The following is a 16,893-nucleotide window of genomic DNA, read 5'->3' on the forward strand; positions in this document are numbered from 1 at the left end:
CTGAGAGTCAGACATCCACCTACAAGCTGAGGGCAAGAGGACGGCCTGGCAAACTCACACAGTGAGCAACCCTCGCACGGGGCACCGTCTGCAAACACGGAGGCCACAGCAGGCCCCCCAGGGAGGCTGATGGGGGGTGGGTCTGTGTCCTACCCTCTCATCGACCTGCATGGTTTCCTTTATTATAACAGCGACTCTCAATCTGGGACCCAAAGAAGAATGAAAATACTTAAGATTTATTTAACAATGAACATATCCTTTGAGGATTCTTCCTGAACTAAATAAAGGTACAGGCGCTGTGCTGAATACAGGAGTCAGACAGCCCACCGCCTGGAGGACAAAGCTGAGCGAAAGCCAGGCCACCACCAGGGTGACCTCAGAGAGCACGAGCATCTAGGCCAGGCACCGCGACAAGAGAACACAGCTGTGCGGGCGGGAGGTTTACAAACCTAGACTCGGAACCAAGGACGCCTTCTCCACGGGGTGAAAAGGGAGATGAGCAACGTCGGGGTCTCCGTCCCAAACCGCCACAACCCTTGCCGCGCCAGGCCCCGCGGGCGTCTGCTCTGCAACTTCTGTGCCAAGGGTGCCCCCCAAATCGCTCCTCACTGAGCCATGTGCAGGACGTGCCCACCCCCGTCCTCCAGAGGAGCCTGCGAGCGCAAGCAGGCTCACACCCAGGGCGGGGGGAGGACTTGTCTTACGGCCGCTCCTGCCAACACCCACACCAGAAGACAGATGTAGGGACAAGCTTAACATGCTCTCCAGCGCCGCCAAGGCAGAGATAACCTGGCGCTGCTCCGAAGAGCCACCAAGGAGAGAAGACCACGCAGACACAGAACCCCGGTGATCCCGCGGCCCCCGACCCCCCCCCCCGGCAGCGTCTCATCTTCCTCCTCGCAGCCTGTGATCCTGAGCAGCACAGCAAAGACACAGGGAAGGTCAGAGGAGTCCAATTTCCACAAGCATCAATGTCTGGGTTCTGTCTCTAAAGCTTACACAACCTTCGGTTGGTAGAGACCATAAGGACTACGGTTGATCTATGCTCTGGTTCCAGACATATTCTCAGATGCTCACAAACCTTATTAATAATCAAAGAAATGCAAATCCAGAGACACATCTCCGGGGGCGGGGGCGGGGGGGCAGAATCACAAGTATTTCCAGAAAACACCATTATTCGTGACAGGTAGAGGTTCCAGTGAAAGTAGAATCCTCAACAATAGCTACTAGGAGAACACAGCAACTGGTAGCAAAAGCCATAGAGAGACCTGTACCTGGTGATCTTATAACCCGATTCCTAGAGATCTGTCCAAACGAAATCATTCAACAGAAACAAAAAGGCTACACGCATGAAGCTATCTACCACATATGTATCTGTATCAGGGTGTGTGTGTGTGTGTGTGTGTGTGTATAAAAAAAAAAAAAACACTTGAAAGTGACCAAAAACAGGTTAGTCAACCACTAAAAATCATAATCATAAAGACTAAAAAAGTATTCAACTTACTAACTGAAAACCACAGAAGGGAAAATTAGTATTTTTGCTATGATCGCAACTACGCAAAAAACGTAGGCACACACGTGGGAAGCAGAAGTACACAGTGGCGCTACCACGGAGCTACCGTGCTGGAGGTGGGAGTTCGTCTCCTCTCCGCCCAGAGACTGCTCGCGGGGAGAGGGCAGCACCCCAGCCCCTCACCTCGCCAGCTTCGGCCAGGCCATCCTCCTGGTCCCGCAGCCTCTTGCTGGCCGCGTCCAGGCTCTGCTGGCACACCCTGTAGCGCTGCAGCTGCTCCTTCATCTTCCCCTCCGCCTCGGCTTCCCGCTCCTGCAGCTGCCGAATGCGCGTCAGGAGCTCCTGGTTGCGGTCCACCTCGCGCTGCCAAGGAGAACGCCTGGTGAGACGGCGCGTGAGCAGGCCGAGCCCAGCCCACTCTGCCCGCCGGACAGGACCGAGACCCAGAGCAGAGCCACCGATAAGGCAAGAGCCAAGCCCACAGGCCCCCCGAGGCCGCAGCAGGACGCCCTCCAAGGTGAGCGCCCGGCCACAGCGGCGCGACGCCGCATCTCACGGCGCCCCCCCGGGAGGGCGCTCGGCACACGTCACCGCCACCGACCACTGCTCACGGTGGCCATCTGCAAGGAGGAGCACAGCGATCTCACTCAGACTCGACCTTGGGAAGATGCCTCTGAGCTTGGCAGCTCCGGCGGCTCCCGTTCCAGTGAGTCGGCACGCCCCCAGCCCCCAGAGAGTGGACGACCGGGCAGGGACAGGGGGCGCGGCCAGGAGCCTGCAGGCAGGAGCACGTGACCCTGGGCCCTCATCTCCCCCAGAGCTTCAGAGCCACCCTGCACTGGCCCCCTCGAGGGGCCGCGTGGCTTGTGCTGGTAAGGAATGCACAGAACTCAGACTCCTCACTCTGACGATCCCTCGGGGTCTGAAGGGGCAAGTGTCGGCCACTGAGGTTACCCTCAGCCCAAGAAGCAAAGGGACCACAAGTGGCAGCCAGAGTCCCAGGGGCAAAGGCACCAAGTCCTAGTTACATGGAGCCTGACACTCTGCTGACCTCTGACCTCTCATCAGGAAGCTGAGCCGCAGAAGCTCCCAAGGGCTGCCTGCCGGGCACTCGCAGGGCCTGCCGTACTCAGAGGCAGTGCTGAGACCAGGAGCCCAGCGGCAAGGAGGAGCTTAAGAAAAGCACGGCCAGGGCCACGGCCTCTTGCTGATCCAGGGTTCAAAGGAGCCACCAACCGCGAGTACAGCCTCCAAACCACCAGGAGGCCTTAAAGCCTGGGGACCTGCCAAGATGCAGGAGTGAGGTGCTGTGGCTGTGCAGGGACCCGGCCAGCACATCACAGGGCAAGACGTGGCATCTCTCCTCAGGCTGCCAGTCCCAAGTGCACATGCGGCAGTCCAGGCAGGTCCCCAGACCTTGGACACTGAAGTCTCACCATCTCATGGGTATTTCCAGGTGGGAGGGCTGAGATTCCCACCCACCTGCCCTCTCCACCCACTACCAAACTGGCAGTCCCTGAAAAACCTTCGCAGATACCCAAGACTCAAAGGGACAAACTGAAAACCACCGGCTCAGACGGTTCGAGGGCCGTCTTCAGCCAAGTCCACGGGCAGCGGGGAAAGGTCTCTCCGAGAGGAAGGCGCAAGTTCAGCGAGGGGGCCCCAGGATTAAGCTCAGTCAGCCCTGTACCCTTGGATTTCCCCAAGAAAGACTGTGACTCACTTCAATACTTGCAAGATTCCCGTGGCCTCTCCCTCTTCCTCTTCCCACCGGCTCCCCCAGGACATCTTTCCTAGGACAACCCAGAACATCGGCAGAAGCCCCACACTGAGCAGTACCAGGGCCAACGCCGAGGCAGCATCCCCCACCTGCAGCACACTGGGCTACTGAGTCCACACAACACACCACGGCCACGGGCCTGCACATCGGGCTCAAGTACATCCAGTTAGCATCTCACCCTCGAAGCCATCAGCTATTTCTACAGGGACCAGGAAAGAGTGGGAATATGCCACATAAGGTGAGAGTGGGGCCAGATATCCATCCTCAGGGAAAGCACAGAGGCCAGAGACTTATTGAAAAACCCTGGCAAAGTGCTGTTAATCAAAGCAACGGAAGCGTGGAATTGATGCACTAAGTAAAAACCTAGCATCTCCTCTGGGTAACAGCCTGCCCTGGGTAAGGCAAGCGCAACCTGAAGCAGCCCCCGAGATTGGGGTTCTTGGCGCTGAGACCTTATAACCATTTGCACAAGAGCCAGCCTGGACCCGAGACTCTTACGCAAGCCGGTGACTTTCGAGGCCTGTAACCCCCAGGCCACCTGGCATTTGTGCCAGACCTCCATCCCAATTCTCACAGAGAAGACAGGGCAACGAGGCAGCCAGCGGAGACGAATGCCCACCAGCACCTCACTGGGCAGACGTGGCAGGGCAGCCGTCCCTTCGTGCTGCCCTCCCTGGGGACACAGAGCACACCTGAGGCCCGACCCACTTCCTCAGGTGGCCTAAGAAGGCAGGCCCTGGACACCTGGAGGAGAGCACCTGGGCCGCTGGCTGGGCTCTTGCTCCCCACGGTCTGGCAGGTACACGCACCGCCCCCTTGCTCTGGGGGGCCCCACCAGAGCCCACCTCATAGCTCCTGGCACTGGCGCTGGCTGCCCGCTCCAGTTCCACGCGGGCCCTCTTGTGACTCAGCTCCATCTGCGTCTTCTCCCGCTCCACCTGGATGAGGTGGGACCTGGAACGGATCTGCTCTGCTCGCTCCTCCAGCTGACCGGGTCACGTGCAAAGGAAAGACAGGTCCTCAGAAGCTGCGTCAGCCAGGCGAGGGGCTCACTCAACACTCCCTCACCGAGCACCTGCTCCCAGCAAGGCCCTCGCTCAGCCCTGGGGAGGAAGGAACACCAGGCCCCCAGGTGGGAAAGGAGTGCAGGGAGGCAGCAAGACAAGAGAAGGTGACAAAGGACGAAAGAGGAAGGTGCGTTTTCAGATGACAGTGTGAGGGCTTGCTTCCTATGCCGTGTAACAAACTACCACCAACGCAGCAGCTTAAACGCCCATATGCTGGCTGTCGGTTTCATGGGTCAGAAGGCCGGGCACACAGAACGAGGTTCTCCGATCAGGGTCTCAACATCTAAAATCCATGCAGTCGGCAAGCTGTGCTCTCCCCTATAGCTCAGCAGCCTCTTCCACGCTCCTATTTCCTTGCTGGCTGGAAGGCCCAGGCTGCTGTCAGCTCCCAGAGGCTGCCCACATTCCCTGCCACATGGCCCTCTCCACCTCCAAAGCCAACGAGGGAGAATCTCACACGTGTGGAATCCCTTTCCTGCTCTGCATCTCTGACTTCTCTGTCTGATCTCTGAACCCAGATTTTAAAGACTCACCTGATTGGGTCAGGCCCACCCAGGTACTCTCCCTACCTTAAGGTCAACTGATTGGAACTATTAATCCTATCTGCAGAACCGCGGGGCCACAACACCTAGTTAGTGTTCGATTAAGTGGGAGAAACTCCAGTCCACCAGGGGCCAGCAGTTTGGGGCCCATCTCAGAAGTCTGCGTCCCCCAGAGGGTAGGTAAATAAGGTGGAACTGAAGCTCTGAAGGGCCTCAGAAGACACAGCCAACAGTACCACCAAATCACCGACTGCAAGGGCCTTGTCTTCAGGGGGCTAGAGCCCAACCCCTCCAAGAACGGCCTGCAGTCCAGCAACACAGCATCTCCTGGGCACTTAACAGAAATGCAGAGTCTCGGGCCACACCGCACAGACACCAAATTGGAACCTTCCTTTTAAACATATCTTCAGGTGATTCATATGCACGTTAAAGTTCAAGATGCTCTGTGCTATAGAAAGTGGTTCTCATTTCAGTCAGGGACATGGGGCACTGTCTGGGGACACAACTGATCGTCACAAGAAGGGGCGACACTCTGTGTTTGCTCCTGGCATGTAGTGGGTAGAAGCCAGGGATGTTGCTAAACATCCCACGATGCACAGGAATGTCCTGCAAAACAAAAAATTATTCAGCCCAAAATGTCAACAGTGCCAAGCGTGAGAAATCCCAGGCCAGAGAAAAGACATTTTCTCCACCCTTCCCCCACATGCTTTGGAGGCCAAAGTCCACACTTTCTTTACCCCTCTGATATTTTCTCTCATTTCAATTCCCACCTGTTGACATTTGGGAGTTCCTAACTCTACCCTCCATCAAACTCAGTCTTCCTAGTCTCACTCTGAGTCTGCAGCTAGGGCCCAGCTTCTTCAGAGGATGGCAGGACCCCAGCTCCGAGGGTGTGGGTACCACACGGAAGTCCCGGAGACACACATCCATTGGCCACATCTTCCTGGAACATTGACTATATCTGAAGGAAAGTCACTGAACATATTTTTATATTTAAGCCAATATTGACACGTAGCACAGCAGACTATAAACACCTGCACACAGAAACAGGAACCTTAAAATAAAGCAGGGGAGGGGACTAGTAGGCAACACACTGCTCTCTGCCTCCAGACTGCCCAGACCTGCAGCTGCTCTGTTCCCTCACTTGCTATTCCCTCACCTGCCAGGCATGCCAGGAAAGAGACAGAACACTGACGGAAGTCCTGAGACAGGACAGGTCCAAGGGCAGGGCTCCTAGGCAGGTCCGGTGCCACATGGCTCTCTAACCAGCTCACTCTGGCTACAGCTCTCATTTACTGATCTCCCAACCGGGGAAGCCTTTCAGGTCACAGGTGAGTGAGAACAAGGGACCCTGGAAATTCTGGACTCTATAGTTCCAACAGGCCAAAAGTTCCCAGACATCTCCATCAATAAAATTATAACTTTCTTCGACCACAGATGCCAACTTCATATCCTGCCAGTGAGCAAGGATCACAAACAAAACACAAGGACCCTGTCGTCTGCCGCCACCACCACAGGAACAAATACACATGACCCAACATCAGGATAAAGAACAGTGCTTGCCAACAAAGGGCAGTGAGCAACTTAGCCCACCACCAAACACACAGCAGCAATTCAACTATCCAGCAAACGGATGCACACAAACACAGCAGCCCCTGCTTTAGCAAATGCGGCATGGACTCATCAGGGCTCCCAGAGCAACAGGGAACCACTGGCTCGTCTGACACAGGACATTACAGCAGAAAGGGCAGCAACACAGGCAAGGCTGACAAGAGAGAAGGAATGCAAGCAGAGAAGCCAGAGATCACCTGATGCAGCCCTGACAGTGGCAGGGGCCTGGACATGGCTCAGACACCACATTCCCTCCCTATGTGGACCCAGTGATCCCTGCCCCAACTAGCACTGACCCCACGACTCTCCAGAAGCCGAAGTCCTTCAGGAGACCTGAGCCTTTACAACTGTGTCCACAGTGAGCATTGCCGAGAACTTGGAATAAAGTGAAATAAGACTATGAGCAAAGTGAAACTATAAAAATCATCCCATGGCAGACTGAAGCGAAGATGTGCAAATGGCCCCCATAGTCTGAGGCTGTCATATGGCCAATCCTTCACTCACTGCCCTGCCTTTCCTGCCAGGCTGACCAAGAACCTGTGCTTAAAACACAGCCCTCCCATGTGTTACACCACCAAGGGAGCCAGCAGCTGGCTACACAATTCCAGTGGTCATGTGCCCAGGCAGTTTGGGACTGTTTCCCTCGATTAAATGAATAAAGTGGCTTTCCAATCCTAGCTCTAGTGTCTGCGAGCTCGTTGGTGTCAGCACAATGCTGACCCACTCTGGGGGTGCTGTTATCTCAGGCTTTTGAGCCAGGACAGCTCAGGGCCTGACCACGACCTCTGGCTATCCTCCAAAACTATGACTATCCACGCTGGAGATGCGGGAGATGGCCAGCTGACCTCTAGGCTGAGAAAGCGCACACCTGCCTCAACCATATGGGAGTTGCATCAGCCCTACCTAAGGGAAAGTCTCTGAACGTAGAGGCCCTTATCCTACCACAAACCGCTCTCCTACACCATCCGGAACTCGAACCAGCCCCACCTAAGAGCAGGTGTCTTTACCTAGAGGCCCCTATCCCAACACATACCACTCACCTGCATGCTTTGTTGGTACTGCATCTGCAGAGAACCTTGGGCAGAGGTGGAAACATCCAGTCCAGATCCTCCCTCCACTCGCTGAGAAATGAAATTGTTCAAAGACCTCAGGGTGGACAGGACGGTGGTGTTCTCCCCCAGGTCTTCCATGGCCACTTCCCTTCTGGAGGAAAACAAGGCAAGGGTCACAGGAAGCCTTTTCATGAGCCATCAGCTCTGCCAGCTGCCCGGTCAGGGGGACCTTCGGGCAGTCCCACTCCCCTAATGCTCTCTCAGTGCCCTTATAATATTCCAGTGTCCGTAACCACATTCTTTGGAGTTCACTGGGAGCCCACACTGCCAATTTCTCAGAGAAGAGACGGAGGCATAAAAGTACAACATGCCACCAAGCTGCTGACCTACACACCAGGAGGACAGACAGACGGCTCCCAAGATAAGGTGTTCGACAATCAGGTGGCACGTCTCCCACATAAGCAATCACAAAAAGCCGAGCTTCTGGGAATCAGAAACAAAGCACACAATGGTGGCAGTAAGGATGACAACCACAGCAACGCTAATTACAGGATAACAAAGACGTTAGTAAGTGTCACTACTATTTCAGCCACAGGCACCACACAGAAAGGTACCTGACGTTCACTGGGCACCAGAACTTCCTGAACCTGTCTCCTCATCTGTACACTGAGGATCCCACTTTTCAAAGTTGTGAGGATTGTAAGGGCCCAAAAGAAGTCTCCAAATGGCAGACGGCACAGCTATTGCCGCTGAGTCTATCACTTTGCTTGTAATTTAACATATGACACGGCAATCATCACAATGGGCAGATGAATGAACTTCTCACACATTCTTTTAGAGATGATAGAAAACGAGGCTCCAAAAGTTACAGAACCTAGATCGGAACCTGGGTCTGTCTGGCTCTAAAGGTCGAGGGCACTCCCCAGGCCAATGTGTGAAGGGCCCAGGACACGCAGAAGCAAAGAACACGCATCCCCAGCCCTGCGCTGATTCCAGCCTCACACCAGGCCGTCTACCGGTCAGAAGGTGTGGAGGTGTCCTAGGCAGAGTTAACAGCCAAAAGGTGTGAATTCCTACAGGTGCATACTGTGTTCCCCTGAGGAAAGCTGCCAGCTCTCACTGATTTCCCCTAAGTATTAGACTGAAGACACCTGCCCCCAAAAAAGGTGACGAATCTTGGTTTGATTCTGCATTTCACACTTAACAAGAAACTTGGCCTTGGGCACGAAGAGCCCTTGTCTTCTGTAGGCCATCGTTTCCACCGCTGCACAACACAGCTGTTCTACCTCTCCTTCATACTACAAATGGAAAATGGGCTAGAAGACAGACCGGGGAGGGGCACTCACAGTGCTGTGAGCCTCCCTGAGAGACACAGGCCCACGTGGAGCCAGGCAGCAGCGCTCTGCTCTGGAAGGCAAATCCTCCCGTTTGACCAGGACCATACTTTCCATCCCATGATAGGAAATTTAGGCAATACACCCTCTTCTCAAGAGCTGATGCACTTAATACAACAGAATGAAAAGCACACGTCCATTTTCACCTGCCTGGAGCTAAACCACTCCATAAGGCAAGCGATAAGGTGAAAGCTCAAACTCCATGCTCTCTATCAAAGACACTCACTTCCAGAAGTCTAGTCGCTGAACGTGAACTGCTCTCAACGGACCCCTGAGCTGGGAGTCAGAGCACACTGCCTCTCGACTGCCCTCCTTGGCAAAAGGACACCCGAGGGCACCTACAGAAATTGCGAGGATGCTCCCCACTCGGCAACACCACTTCACACCGCCACGGGCACTTGCGCTCCATCCGGCAACACCACTTCACACCGCCACGGGCACTTGCGCTGGCCTAAGTTCACCACCCGTTTGTCTGCTTTCTCCTAACTTAGGCAACTCCCACGCTGCTCAAGTGAAGACATGCGGGCGACAGTGCTGTAAACTCGAAAGGGCGGGACTGGGGGAAGGGCTCCTCTCTCTGCACTGGGCCGTCTGGGGGCGGCGGGGGAGGGCGGGTGCGCCTTCTTCCCGGAGGCCGGGCGGTGAAGCACCTCTCCTCCGTGGCCGCCTCCGCCCCGGCCCTCGCTCGCCCCCCGAACCCTGGCCATTTCCATTTGCTCCTCTCGGAGAGGAAGCCTTGGGGGGCTGCACGGGACGCGCCCAGGCTCGGAGGACAGAGCACGGAGCGGAGGGGCGCGCCGGCAGGGACCCCGGCCCCGGTGAGCACGCGGACAGACAGTGGACGCGCCGGTAACAGCCCCAGGGCCGGGGTCTAAGAAGGAAGGGGGGACGCCGAGGGGGCGCCGTCTCAGAGCCCCAGGGCAGGGGGCGGCGCCCGCACCCAGACCCGGCGGGCTGCCCCGGCCTATTCTTCGCCCGAACCCCGCCGATTCGGCTCAGCACCCGCCCCCAAGCCCAGCCCGGTACCCCTCCCAGGACCCCGGCCGCTCACCTAGACGCCTCAGCCTCCGTGCCGCCGCCGCCGCCGCCGCCGCCGCTGCTCAGATCTCCCTCTTTTACGCCCGCGTATCGCGAGACGTACGCCAGCGCTCTCGCGAGACCTGGGCGGGGCAAGCCGTAAAACTCCGGGCCCGCGCACCAACGGGTCCTGGGGCCTTCGTGTTCGCCCCCATAGCCACCCACCCGCAGGAGACCCCGCTCGGAGAGGACTGGGAACCAAAGGCCAGCCCGTGGGACTATCTTCGTGGCCCAGGCCTCTGCGGGTCAGGCTTCCACTGGGCGGCTGCCTGGCACCGTATTGTGGGAACAGCACCGGCCAACGGTGGCCTCGCAGGGCCAAACTTTCCAGCCCGCCGGACTAGTCCGCAGATTTTGCCACTACAGTATTTGCCTGAATGAATGCCTTTTTTACTTTCCCCTGGCCCTCTAAAACAACGCGAAAAACCGGTCTACTAAGCTACGCTCCCAGCGCCCTGTGAGCTGTCGGGGCGCGATGCCGTCGTCTGGGTCCCAGTTCTCCAGGGCGCAAGGGCAGAGCGGGGCGAGGTCAGCCCACAGCCAGCAGATCCCTCCTGGAACCACAGCAACCTGCGTCCACTAACGGGTCTCACCGGCCCCTCCTCCACCCCTCCCCCTGCTAAGCGTCCGAGGGTCTGCACCGAATTCCCTTCCAGAGAATAAAACACGAGGTTTTGCGGCCGGAAGGAAACGGGATGGGGAGGTGCAAGCAGGACAGGAGGCGCTCTGGGCGACATTACCGGGCTGCGAGCGCAAATAGAACAAAAGTTCAGAAGTCGGGCCTGCAGCCTACTTCAGTGATCTGGACTACCCTAGGACCCTATGGAGATTCCTGGGTATCTGTTCTTTCCCCCAGCGATCCTTCGGATTTGTGAACTAAAACTGCTGCCTGCCGTATCAGTAAATAAAAGACGTTCCGGTCACCAGCCACTACAGCCACCCCCGATGGTGAGACCAGGGAACTCGGGATGGAAACAGCATGCCCGCCGTCAGACACTGCAGCCGCCACCTCACCGCCCCGCCACCCCAACGGCACACCGAAGAAACTCAGGAAGAGAAAACATAGGACGCTGGCCCCAGAGAGCTGAGGTGCACATCAAAGAAGTGATTCCCCCGACTCTGGCATCTTCCCAAACGTAGAAAAGCACTAAATTCCTTAACTTGAGATGTCTTGCTTTTCTTTTGTTAACAGTGATCATTTGATATTCCAACTACCTGGTCTTTGCTGCTAAAACTCCTATAGATCCTGGCTCCCCCCTTGCCGCTTCGGAGCAATCTCTGAGTTATCTGAGATGCTGTGTCCGGGCTTAAGTCCTCTGTTTTGTCCACCAAATAAAACATAACTCTCAACTTTTAGGTAGTGCGTTCTTTTTTCGGTCTACACATTTAATCATCATTACAATCAATAAACTCTTCTTAAGAGATGAGCATACCTCCAGGAAATGGTTTTGAAGAAATTAATTTTTCAAAAGATGGACTTAAAAGCATGGAATTCCATAAAGTAATACGTCTTGTATTGTTTCGTAAAGTTGCATCGAGTTCCCGGAAGAGTAGAAGGAAACAAACGCACACACCACTTCTCCGCTTGCTCTGGTACTTACCTGTAAGTCTTTGGAGGCCGGAGTATGACAGCAACAATCGCAGCGAAAAGCAAAGCACACCCACCCCGGGCATAATTCATACCAAACGTCTTCCCTGATTGTTCTGAGAACTCTCACTGCTTGAAGAATGGATGTATTTCCAGATCACTCGCCAGAGAGATGGACACAAATGCCCAGACTGAAACTTCAGATTTTTTCTACATTACACGGTAAACCAAAAATAACACCTGGAAACCTGTGGGTTGTTTTGGAGCAAGGGTGGAAGCCTGTTTCTCTGTAACATACTAACGTGGGTATGAAGAGAAAGTTACATAAAGGTGTCCGTGTGTATGTTTCTCTGCCTCCCAGTGTTTTTTGTTTGTTTGGTTTGGTTTTTTTTGCTGTACCCGGGCCTCTCACTGCCGTGGCCTCTCCCGTTGCGGAGCACAGGCTCCGGACGCGCAGGCTCAGCGGCCATGGCTCACGGGCCCAGCCGCTCTGCGGCATGTGGGATCTTCCCGGACCGGGGCACGAACCCGTATCCCCTGCATCGGCAGGCGGACTCTCAACCACTGCGCCACCAGGGAAGCCCGACTGCCAGTGTTTTTATCCTTCCCTCAGTCTGCCTGCTCATCCTTTAATCTTTGCCTATCTCTTCCTCTTCACGAATCATGTTATAGAGACTTTTTTATCATATGTCTTGGACACTGAATATAGTTTTGTCACATCTTTTGGGCTTAAAAAAAGGTCCCCCATTTGTCCTGCCCGCTGCATCCGAGATCAAGCTCGGATCTCCCCAGCCACACTTCAGGAAAGGGCTCAAGCTACATTTGCAGTGAAAAAGAACCAGAAACAGCAGAAGAAACTCTCATTCCTTCACAGACCTTCCCCCTTCCCTCTTCGGTACTGTGTGGCCAAGAGGTACACCTCTGATGATTCCTTCCTGCTGGCTTCAGGTTTTACAGTCCTTGTTTTCTGGAATTCCTCTGTCAGTCTCTTCTGTAACCGATGGCTTTGACTTCCAGCCCAGGTTTTACACAGCAATGTTCCCCCAGGGTGCAGGACTTCTGGAGCCATGTCCAGAAGGGACAAGCACAGGCTGATGAGCCTGTCGTGGTCGAGGCCCCGGATCCCCGTGGCGTTGGGTGCCATGTCACTCAGAATCACATCTGCTCTCCCAGCAGGAAGCAGTTCTCGGATTCTCTGCAAGGTTCTTGGGTCAGTCACATCGGCAGGGCACAGAAAAGTTGCTCCTTCCAGGGGGGACACGTGAAGGAGATCTACCCCAAGCACAGAGCCAACAGGAGCACTGGGATCTAAGGAGGAAACGGTGACTGTGCTTAGTTACACCCTGAATCTTCCCACAAACAATAAATGCAAAATAATAAAATAGAAATAAAAAGTCAGGATGGAGGAAAGGAGCTAATGTGCAAATATGTGGACACAAGCCTCTCCCCACTTTCTGTACATCCTACAAAAACACGTGGTGGGGAGTGGTGGTCCTGCTGCCTCTGAGGAAACTGAGGCCCGGAGAGGAACAGTGGCTGCCCCAGGGGGCGGGCCGGCCTGCGGCCACAGCCTGGGCCCTGGCGCCGTCTCTGACCCCGTTGCACTGCCTGAGCCTTGCGGCCCGTGGAGGGGCTTTTATCTGAGTGCTCTTTTTGACAAACTGAGACAGGAAACGGCACACCAGCGCACAGAGTGCCTCTGGATTAAATCAACAAATCCATCCTGCAGTTTAATCCAATTTCTTTCAATGCAGAAACTAGCAGAAACAAGCTGAGAGGGAGGAAACGGACAAATGCAAAATAAGGTAAAAAAAAGTTGATACCCTGCCCATATTTGAGTGATGCCAGTGGTGAAAGAAAAAGATGTTATTGTTTCACCTCACCTGAAACAAGATTTCCTGCCCGCACGGCCGCTGCACCCAGGCTCCACCTGCCTTCCCTTCCCTTCCCGTTCCAAGCTCCCCTCTTCACAAGCCCTGGGGGCCCCTCCCTGCACCACCCCTACACGCCGGGCTCCCTACATGCCAGGGTAGATACAGGCTAGATACATGAAGGGAACAGACTCTTTTGTAGCTCACTCGGCTTGGTAAAACCTGCTCCACGGGTGAGGGGGCGGGGCGTTTTATCTCCATCTAAAGATTGAAAGTCCAGGCATTCTGCAGGATACCTCATTTTTCAAAGGCAAAAGCTCTCCATTTTCAGCCCTGGCTAGTGGGACATCTCTCGTTCCATTTTATACACTTCTGGTGTCTCCTTTAACATCCCACATACTACAGCCCCAGGAAGTGTCCTCTAAAGGCAAATGGCTTTGGTTCCGCTTTTGCAACTTCTGGGAGTAAAGAACCAAACCATTTGATCCACACGCTCTTTGCTTCCGCCACCTCTTCCTACAAGTTAAACTTCGGCATTTTCCTGCTTCTACTGAAGAGAAATTAGGGGGACAGGAACCACTAAAATCAGTTGTTAGGAAGTCTGTGGATAGACTCAGTGGTGGGAAAAGGAACAGAAGTTTCTGACTCATTCATTCACTTAGCTGATAAATACTAAGCTCCAAAGAAATTTTTTAAACTGTTTTTAAGGTGTCTGGGAGAGATCTTTGTGAACCTCACATGTGTCATAATGCCAGTGCATGTGGTACCCTCAGACTTCACAGCAGGAAACACAAGTGGTAAGGATCGTTACCACAGCACTGCACACCCAAAAGCAACCTTGGTGCCCAAGATGGGGAGACTGTAAACACCAACAGTACGACCGTTACCTGGAATACCACGCAGCTGTTTCAAAGGATGGCATAGTTTCCTGCCTTGCATAGTTAGTTGATCTATTAGTGAGAGGAAACATTTTTATATAGACGATCTTAGTCAAAACCCCTAAATGTAAAACAGATAAAAGCTAAGTCCCTCAAGCTGAGCCAAAGTGGGGAATCCAGAGCCACGAGGGCCCCCCCGGGCAGCCCCAGGAGCACCTCCAGGAAACCCAGGGCTTCAAGGACCAGGACCTGGAAACCCCTGAGGTTGACTCAGTTGTACTGTCATGGAAAGACATCAATATATCAGTCAGCCAAAAAAATATATATATATATCTCTGTTGAGGCTCCGAACCAGCAACAAAGGTACGGGACGTACACCAGTATATTAGTCTACACACTACTGTGGTGTGATGTGAGGTGATTTTCACTTTCATTATCCCTTTCTACCCTGTCTCTCACTCTGAAAATGTCAGTGTTGTATCGTTCCTCCTGAACAACCACGCAGAAGCATGTGCCTTCACGGGGCGGCTCAGCTGCTCTGCATCCCCTGGCAGAGGGCAGGGCCTGCGTCTAAACCATGGTGGTCGGGAGGCCCCACCTGTGCCTGCAGCGTTGACACTCTGCACAGCCACCTGGCTCCACGCGCCAGGAGCGGCGCCGCAGTCTAACACCCGGAGGCCAGGCCGCAGAATCCGGTGCCTCTCGTTCACCTCCAGGAGCTTGAAGGCACTTCGACACCTGTAACTCTCCACCTTCGCAGCCTTCACAAACGGGTCCCTCAAATGCCGCATCAGCCACAGGTGCTCAGCGCCCGTCCGGCCCTTGAAGCAACTCCCACCGGTGTGGAACCTTTGACGCTGAAAGGAAGCCCACACCAGCTTCGAGGACCTGGTGAGGAAAAAGGAACAAGCAGGTTGGCACTGCAAAGACCAGGTCAGGAGCTCGCAGGCTCAATCCGCACGTTTTCAGAGATGGGACAGTGCGGCCCAAGAGGGAGAGGTGACTTGACGAGGCCCCACAGCCGGAAAGAAGGTGTGACGGGCTGAACCGTATCCCCCCGAAGCCTCTACGGTCAAGTCCCAACCCCCAGCACCTCAAGAGGTGGCTGGTCTTCAAATGAGGTAATTAAGGTAAAATGAGGTCACATGGGTGGGCTCTAATCCCATATGACTGGTGTCCTTGTAAGGAGAAGTTAGGACACAGACACACACACACAGCGAAAACCACAGGAAGACACAGGGACAAGGTGGCCGTCTACAAGTCGAGATGTCCCAGGAAGCACCCCTGCTGACACCTTGATTTCAGATTTCCAGCCTCCAGACACTGAGCCAGAAACTTCTGCTCTGTAAGTCGCCCGTCCTGGGTGCTGGCTTATGGCAGCCGGAGCACGCTCCTCCGGCAGGCCTCTCCCCTTCAGCCCAAGGGTGTTTTTTTCCCTCCTGAAGGTTTCTTCAGGAAAACTCAAACGGTAATGGTAGTCACCTTGTTGGTGTCAACCAAAGTTTTCCCAAGACTGGTTAAAAATGCTGATAAAATTACTGAAAGTAACATTCTTTCCCAGCGGATAGAAATTTCCACTGTGCTTTGAGAAACTCTGAGAAAACCCCGTGAGGACAGGTCCTTCCCTTGCTTAGTTCCATGGCTCTGGCGGCCAGTACCGGGTCTGACTGGCCTGTCACATTTCTTAAAAAAACTGAACTCACCCCGTGTGTGAACGCAGCGCACTTTCCAAGCCTCTTAGGGGAAGTGGGGTGGTAGCCACACCTCCATTCATGTAAGTCTCAGAACCACCCGACAAAGGAAGCTCTGCGTCCTTTCTTCTGATGAAAAAGGCTGCCATTAGCCCCATGGCTAGCAGCCCAAAGTTCCTTCAGCATGAAAACATGGTGACAAGATTTGGAGAACTGCTGCCTTTAAAAGGCGTAAAGAGTCTCGAGGAAAGAGGACACAGGGTGGTCCTGGGCGCCAGAACTAATCCCACCGGTCAGCGGGGGCGTGGAAAGCGGAGTTACACGCCCCGAGCCCACCTGATCTGGGCAGCGGGCCTCCAGCCCCATCCCACGGCCTGGATTCAGCCACGTGGGCCTCTCACCTCTGGTACGCAGGCTTCAGGCGTGCGGAGCTCTACACAGCTTCACCTCCACCCGCGGCGCCCCCCCACCCGCCCCTCCTTCCTAAAGCCCCCTCCAGCTCTCCGCTCGCCCGCCCCTCCCCGCGAGCCTTCGCCGACCGTCGGCTTCGTGCTGGCGGGTCTCCCCTAGTCACCTCGTCGGGGCTGACCCTCTCCGGGCCTGGAAGAGGTGGGCTCTGCGCCCCTTTTCGGACCGGAAACCTGGGGCAGGCCCCTGGCCACTCCGCCTCCCGCAGGCATGCAGTAGGTGCTCCACAAATGCCGGCTGAGCGCCAGCCGCCCCGCTCACCCACCGCCCCGCTCACCGGCCGCCCCGCTCACCTAGCCATGAACGCAGACCCGCTCCTGCTGCCGCCACCGGAAGTGCCGGCCTCACTTCCGGCCCTAGG

General features: G+C 55.1%; 2 protein-coding genes across 2 annotated transcripts in view; both read right to left on the minus strand.

The window, feature by feature from the left end:
• MAD1L1 (mitotic arrest deficient 1 like 1) overlaps nucleotides 1-10,041 on the minus strand; it is a 318,780-nt gene extending 308,739 nt beyond the window's left edge. The window contains exons 1-4 of the mRNA XM_082856688.1: nucleotides 10,011-10,041; nucleotides 7,554-7,716; nucleotides 4,139-4,279; nucleotides 1,697-1,876 (exon numbers count right to left, since the gene is read on the minus strand). Of these exons, the coding sequence (XP_082712814.1) occupies nucleotides 1,697-1,876; nucleotides 4,139-4,279; nucleotides 7,554-7,703 (471 nt within the window). The 5' untranslated portion in view covers nucleotides 7,704-7,716; nucleotides 10,011-10,041. The remainder of the gene's footprint in view (nucleotides 1-1,696; nucleotides 1,877-4,138; nucleotides 4,280-7,553; nucleotides 7,717-10,010) is intronic.
• A 1,185-nt stretch (nucleotides 10,042-11,226) lies between these two features.
• On the minus strand, nucleotides 11,227-16,866 carry MRM2 (mitochondrial rRNA methyltransferase 2). The gene is made up of 3 exons (XM_082856215.1): nucleotides 16,826-16,866; nucleotides 14,972-15,261; nucleotides 11,227-12,932 (listed from the first exon to the last, which is right to left on the minus strand). The coding sequence occupies exons 1-3, from the start codon at nucleotides 16,831-16,833 to the stop codon at nucleotides 12,493-12,495; spliced, it is 738 nt and encodes a 245-aa protein (XP_082712341.1). The 5' UTR covers nucleotides 16,834-16,866; the 3' UTR covers nucleotides 11,227-12,492.
• Nucleotides 16,867-16,893: the final 27 nt, after the last annotated feature.

Source organism: Leucopleurus acutus (genome assembly GCF_964270905.1).
Source record: "Leucopleurus acutus genome assembly, chromosome: 16".
NCBI lineage: Eukaryota > Metazoa > Chordata > Mammalia > Artiodactyla > Delphinidae > Leucopleurus > Leucopleurus acutus.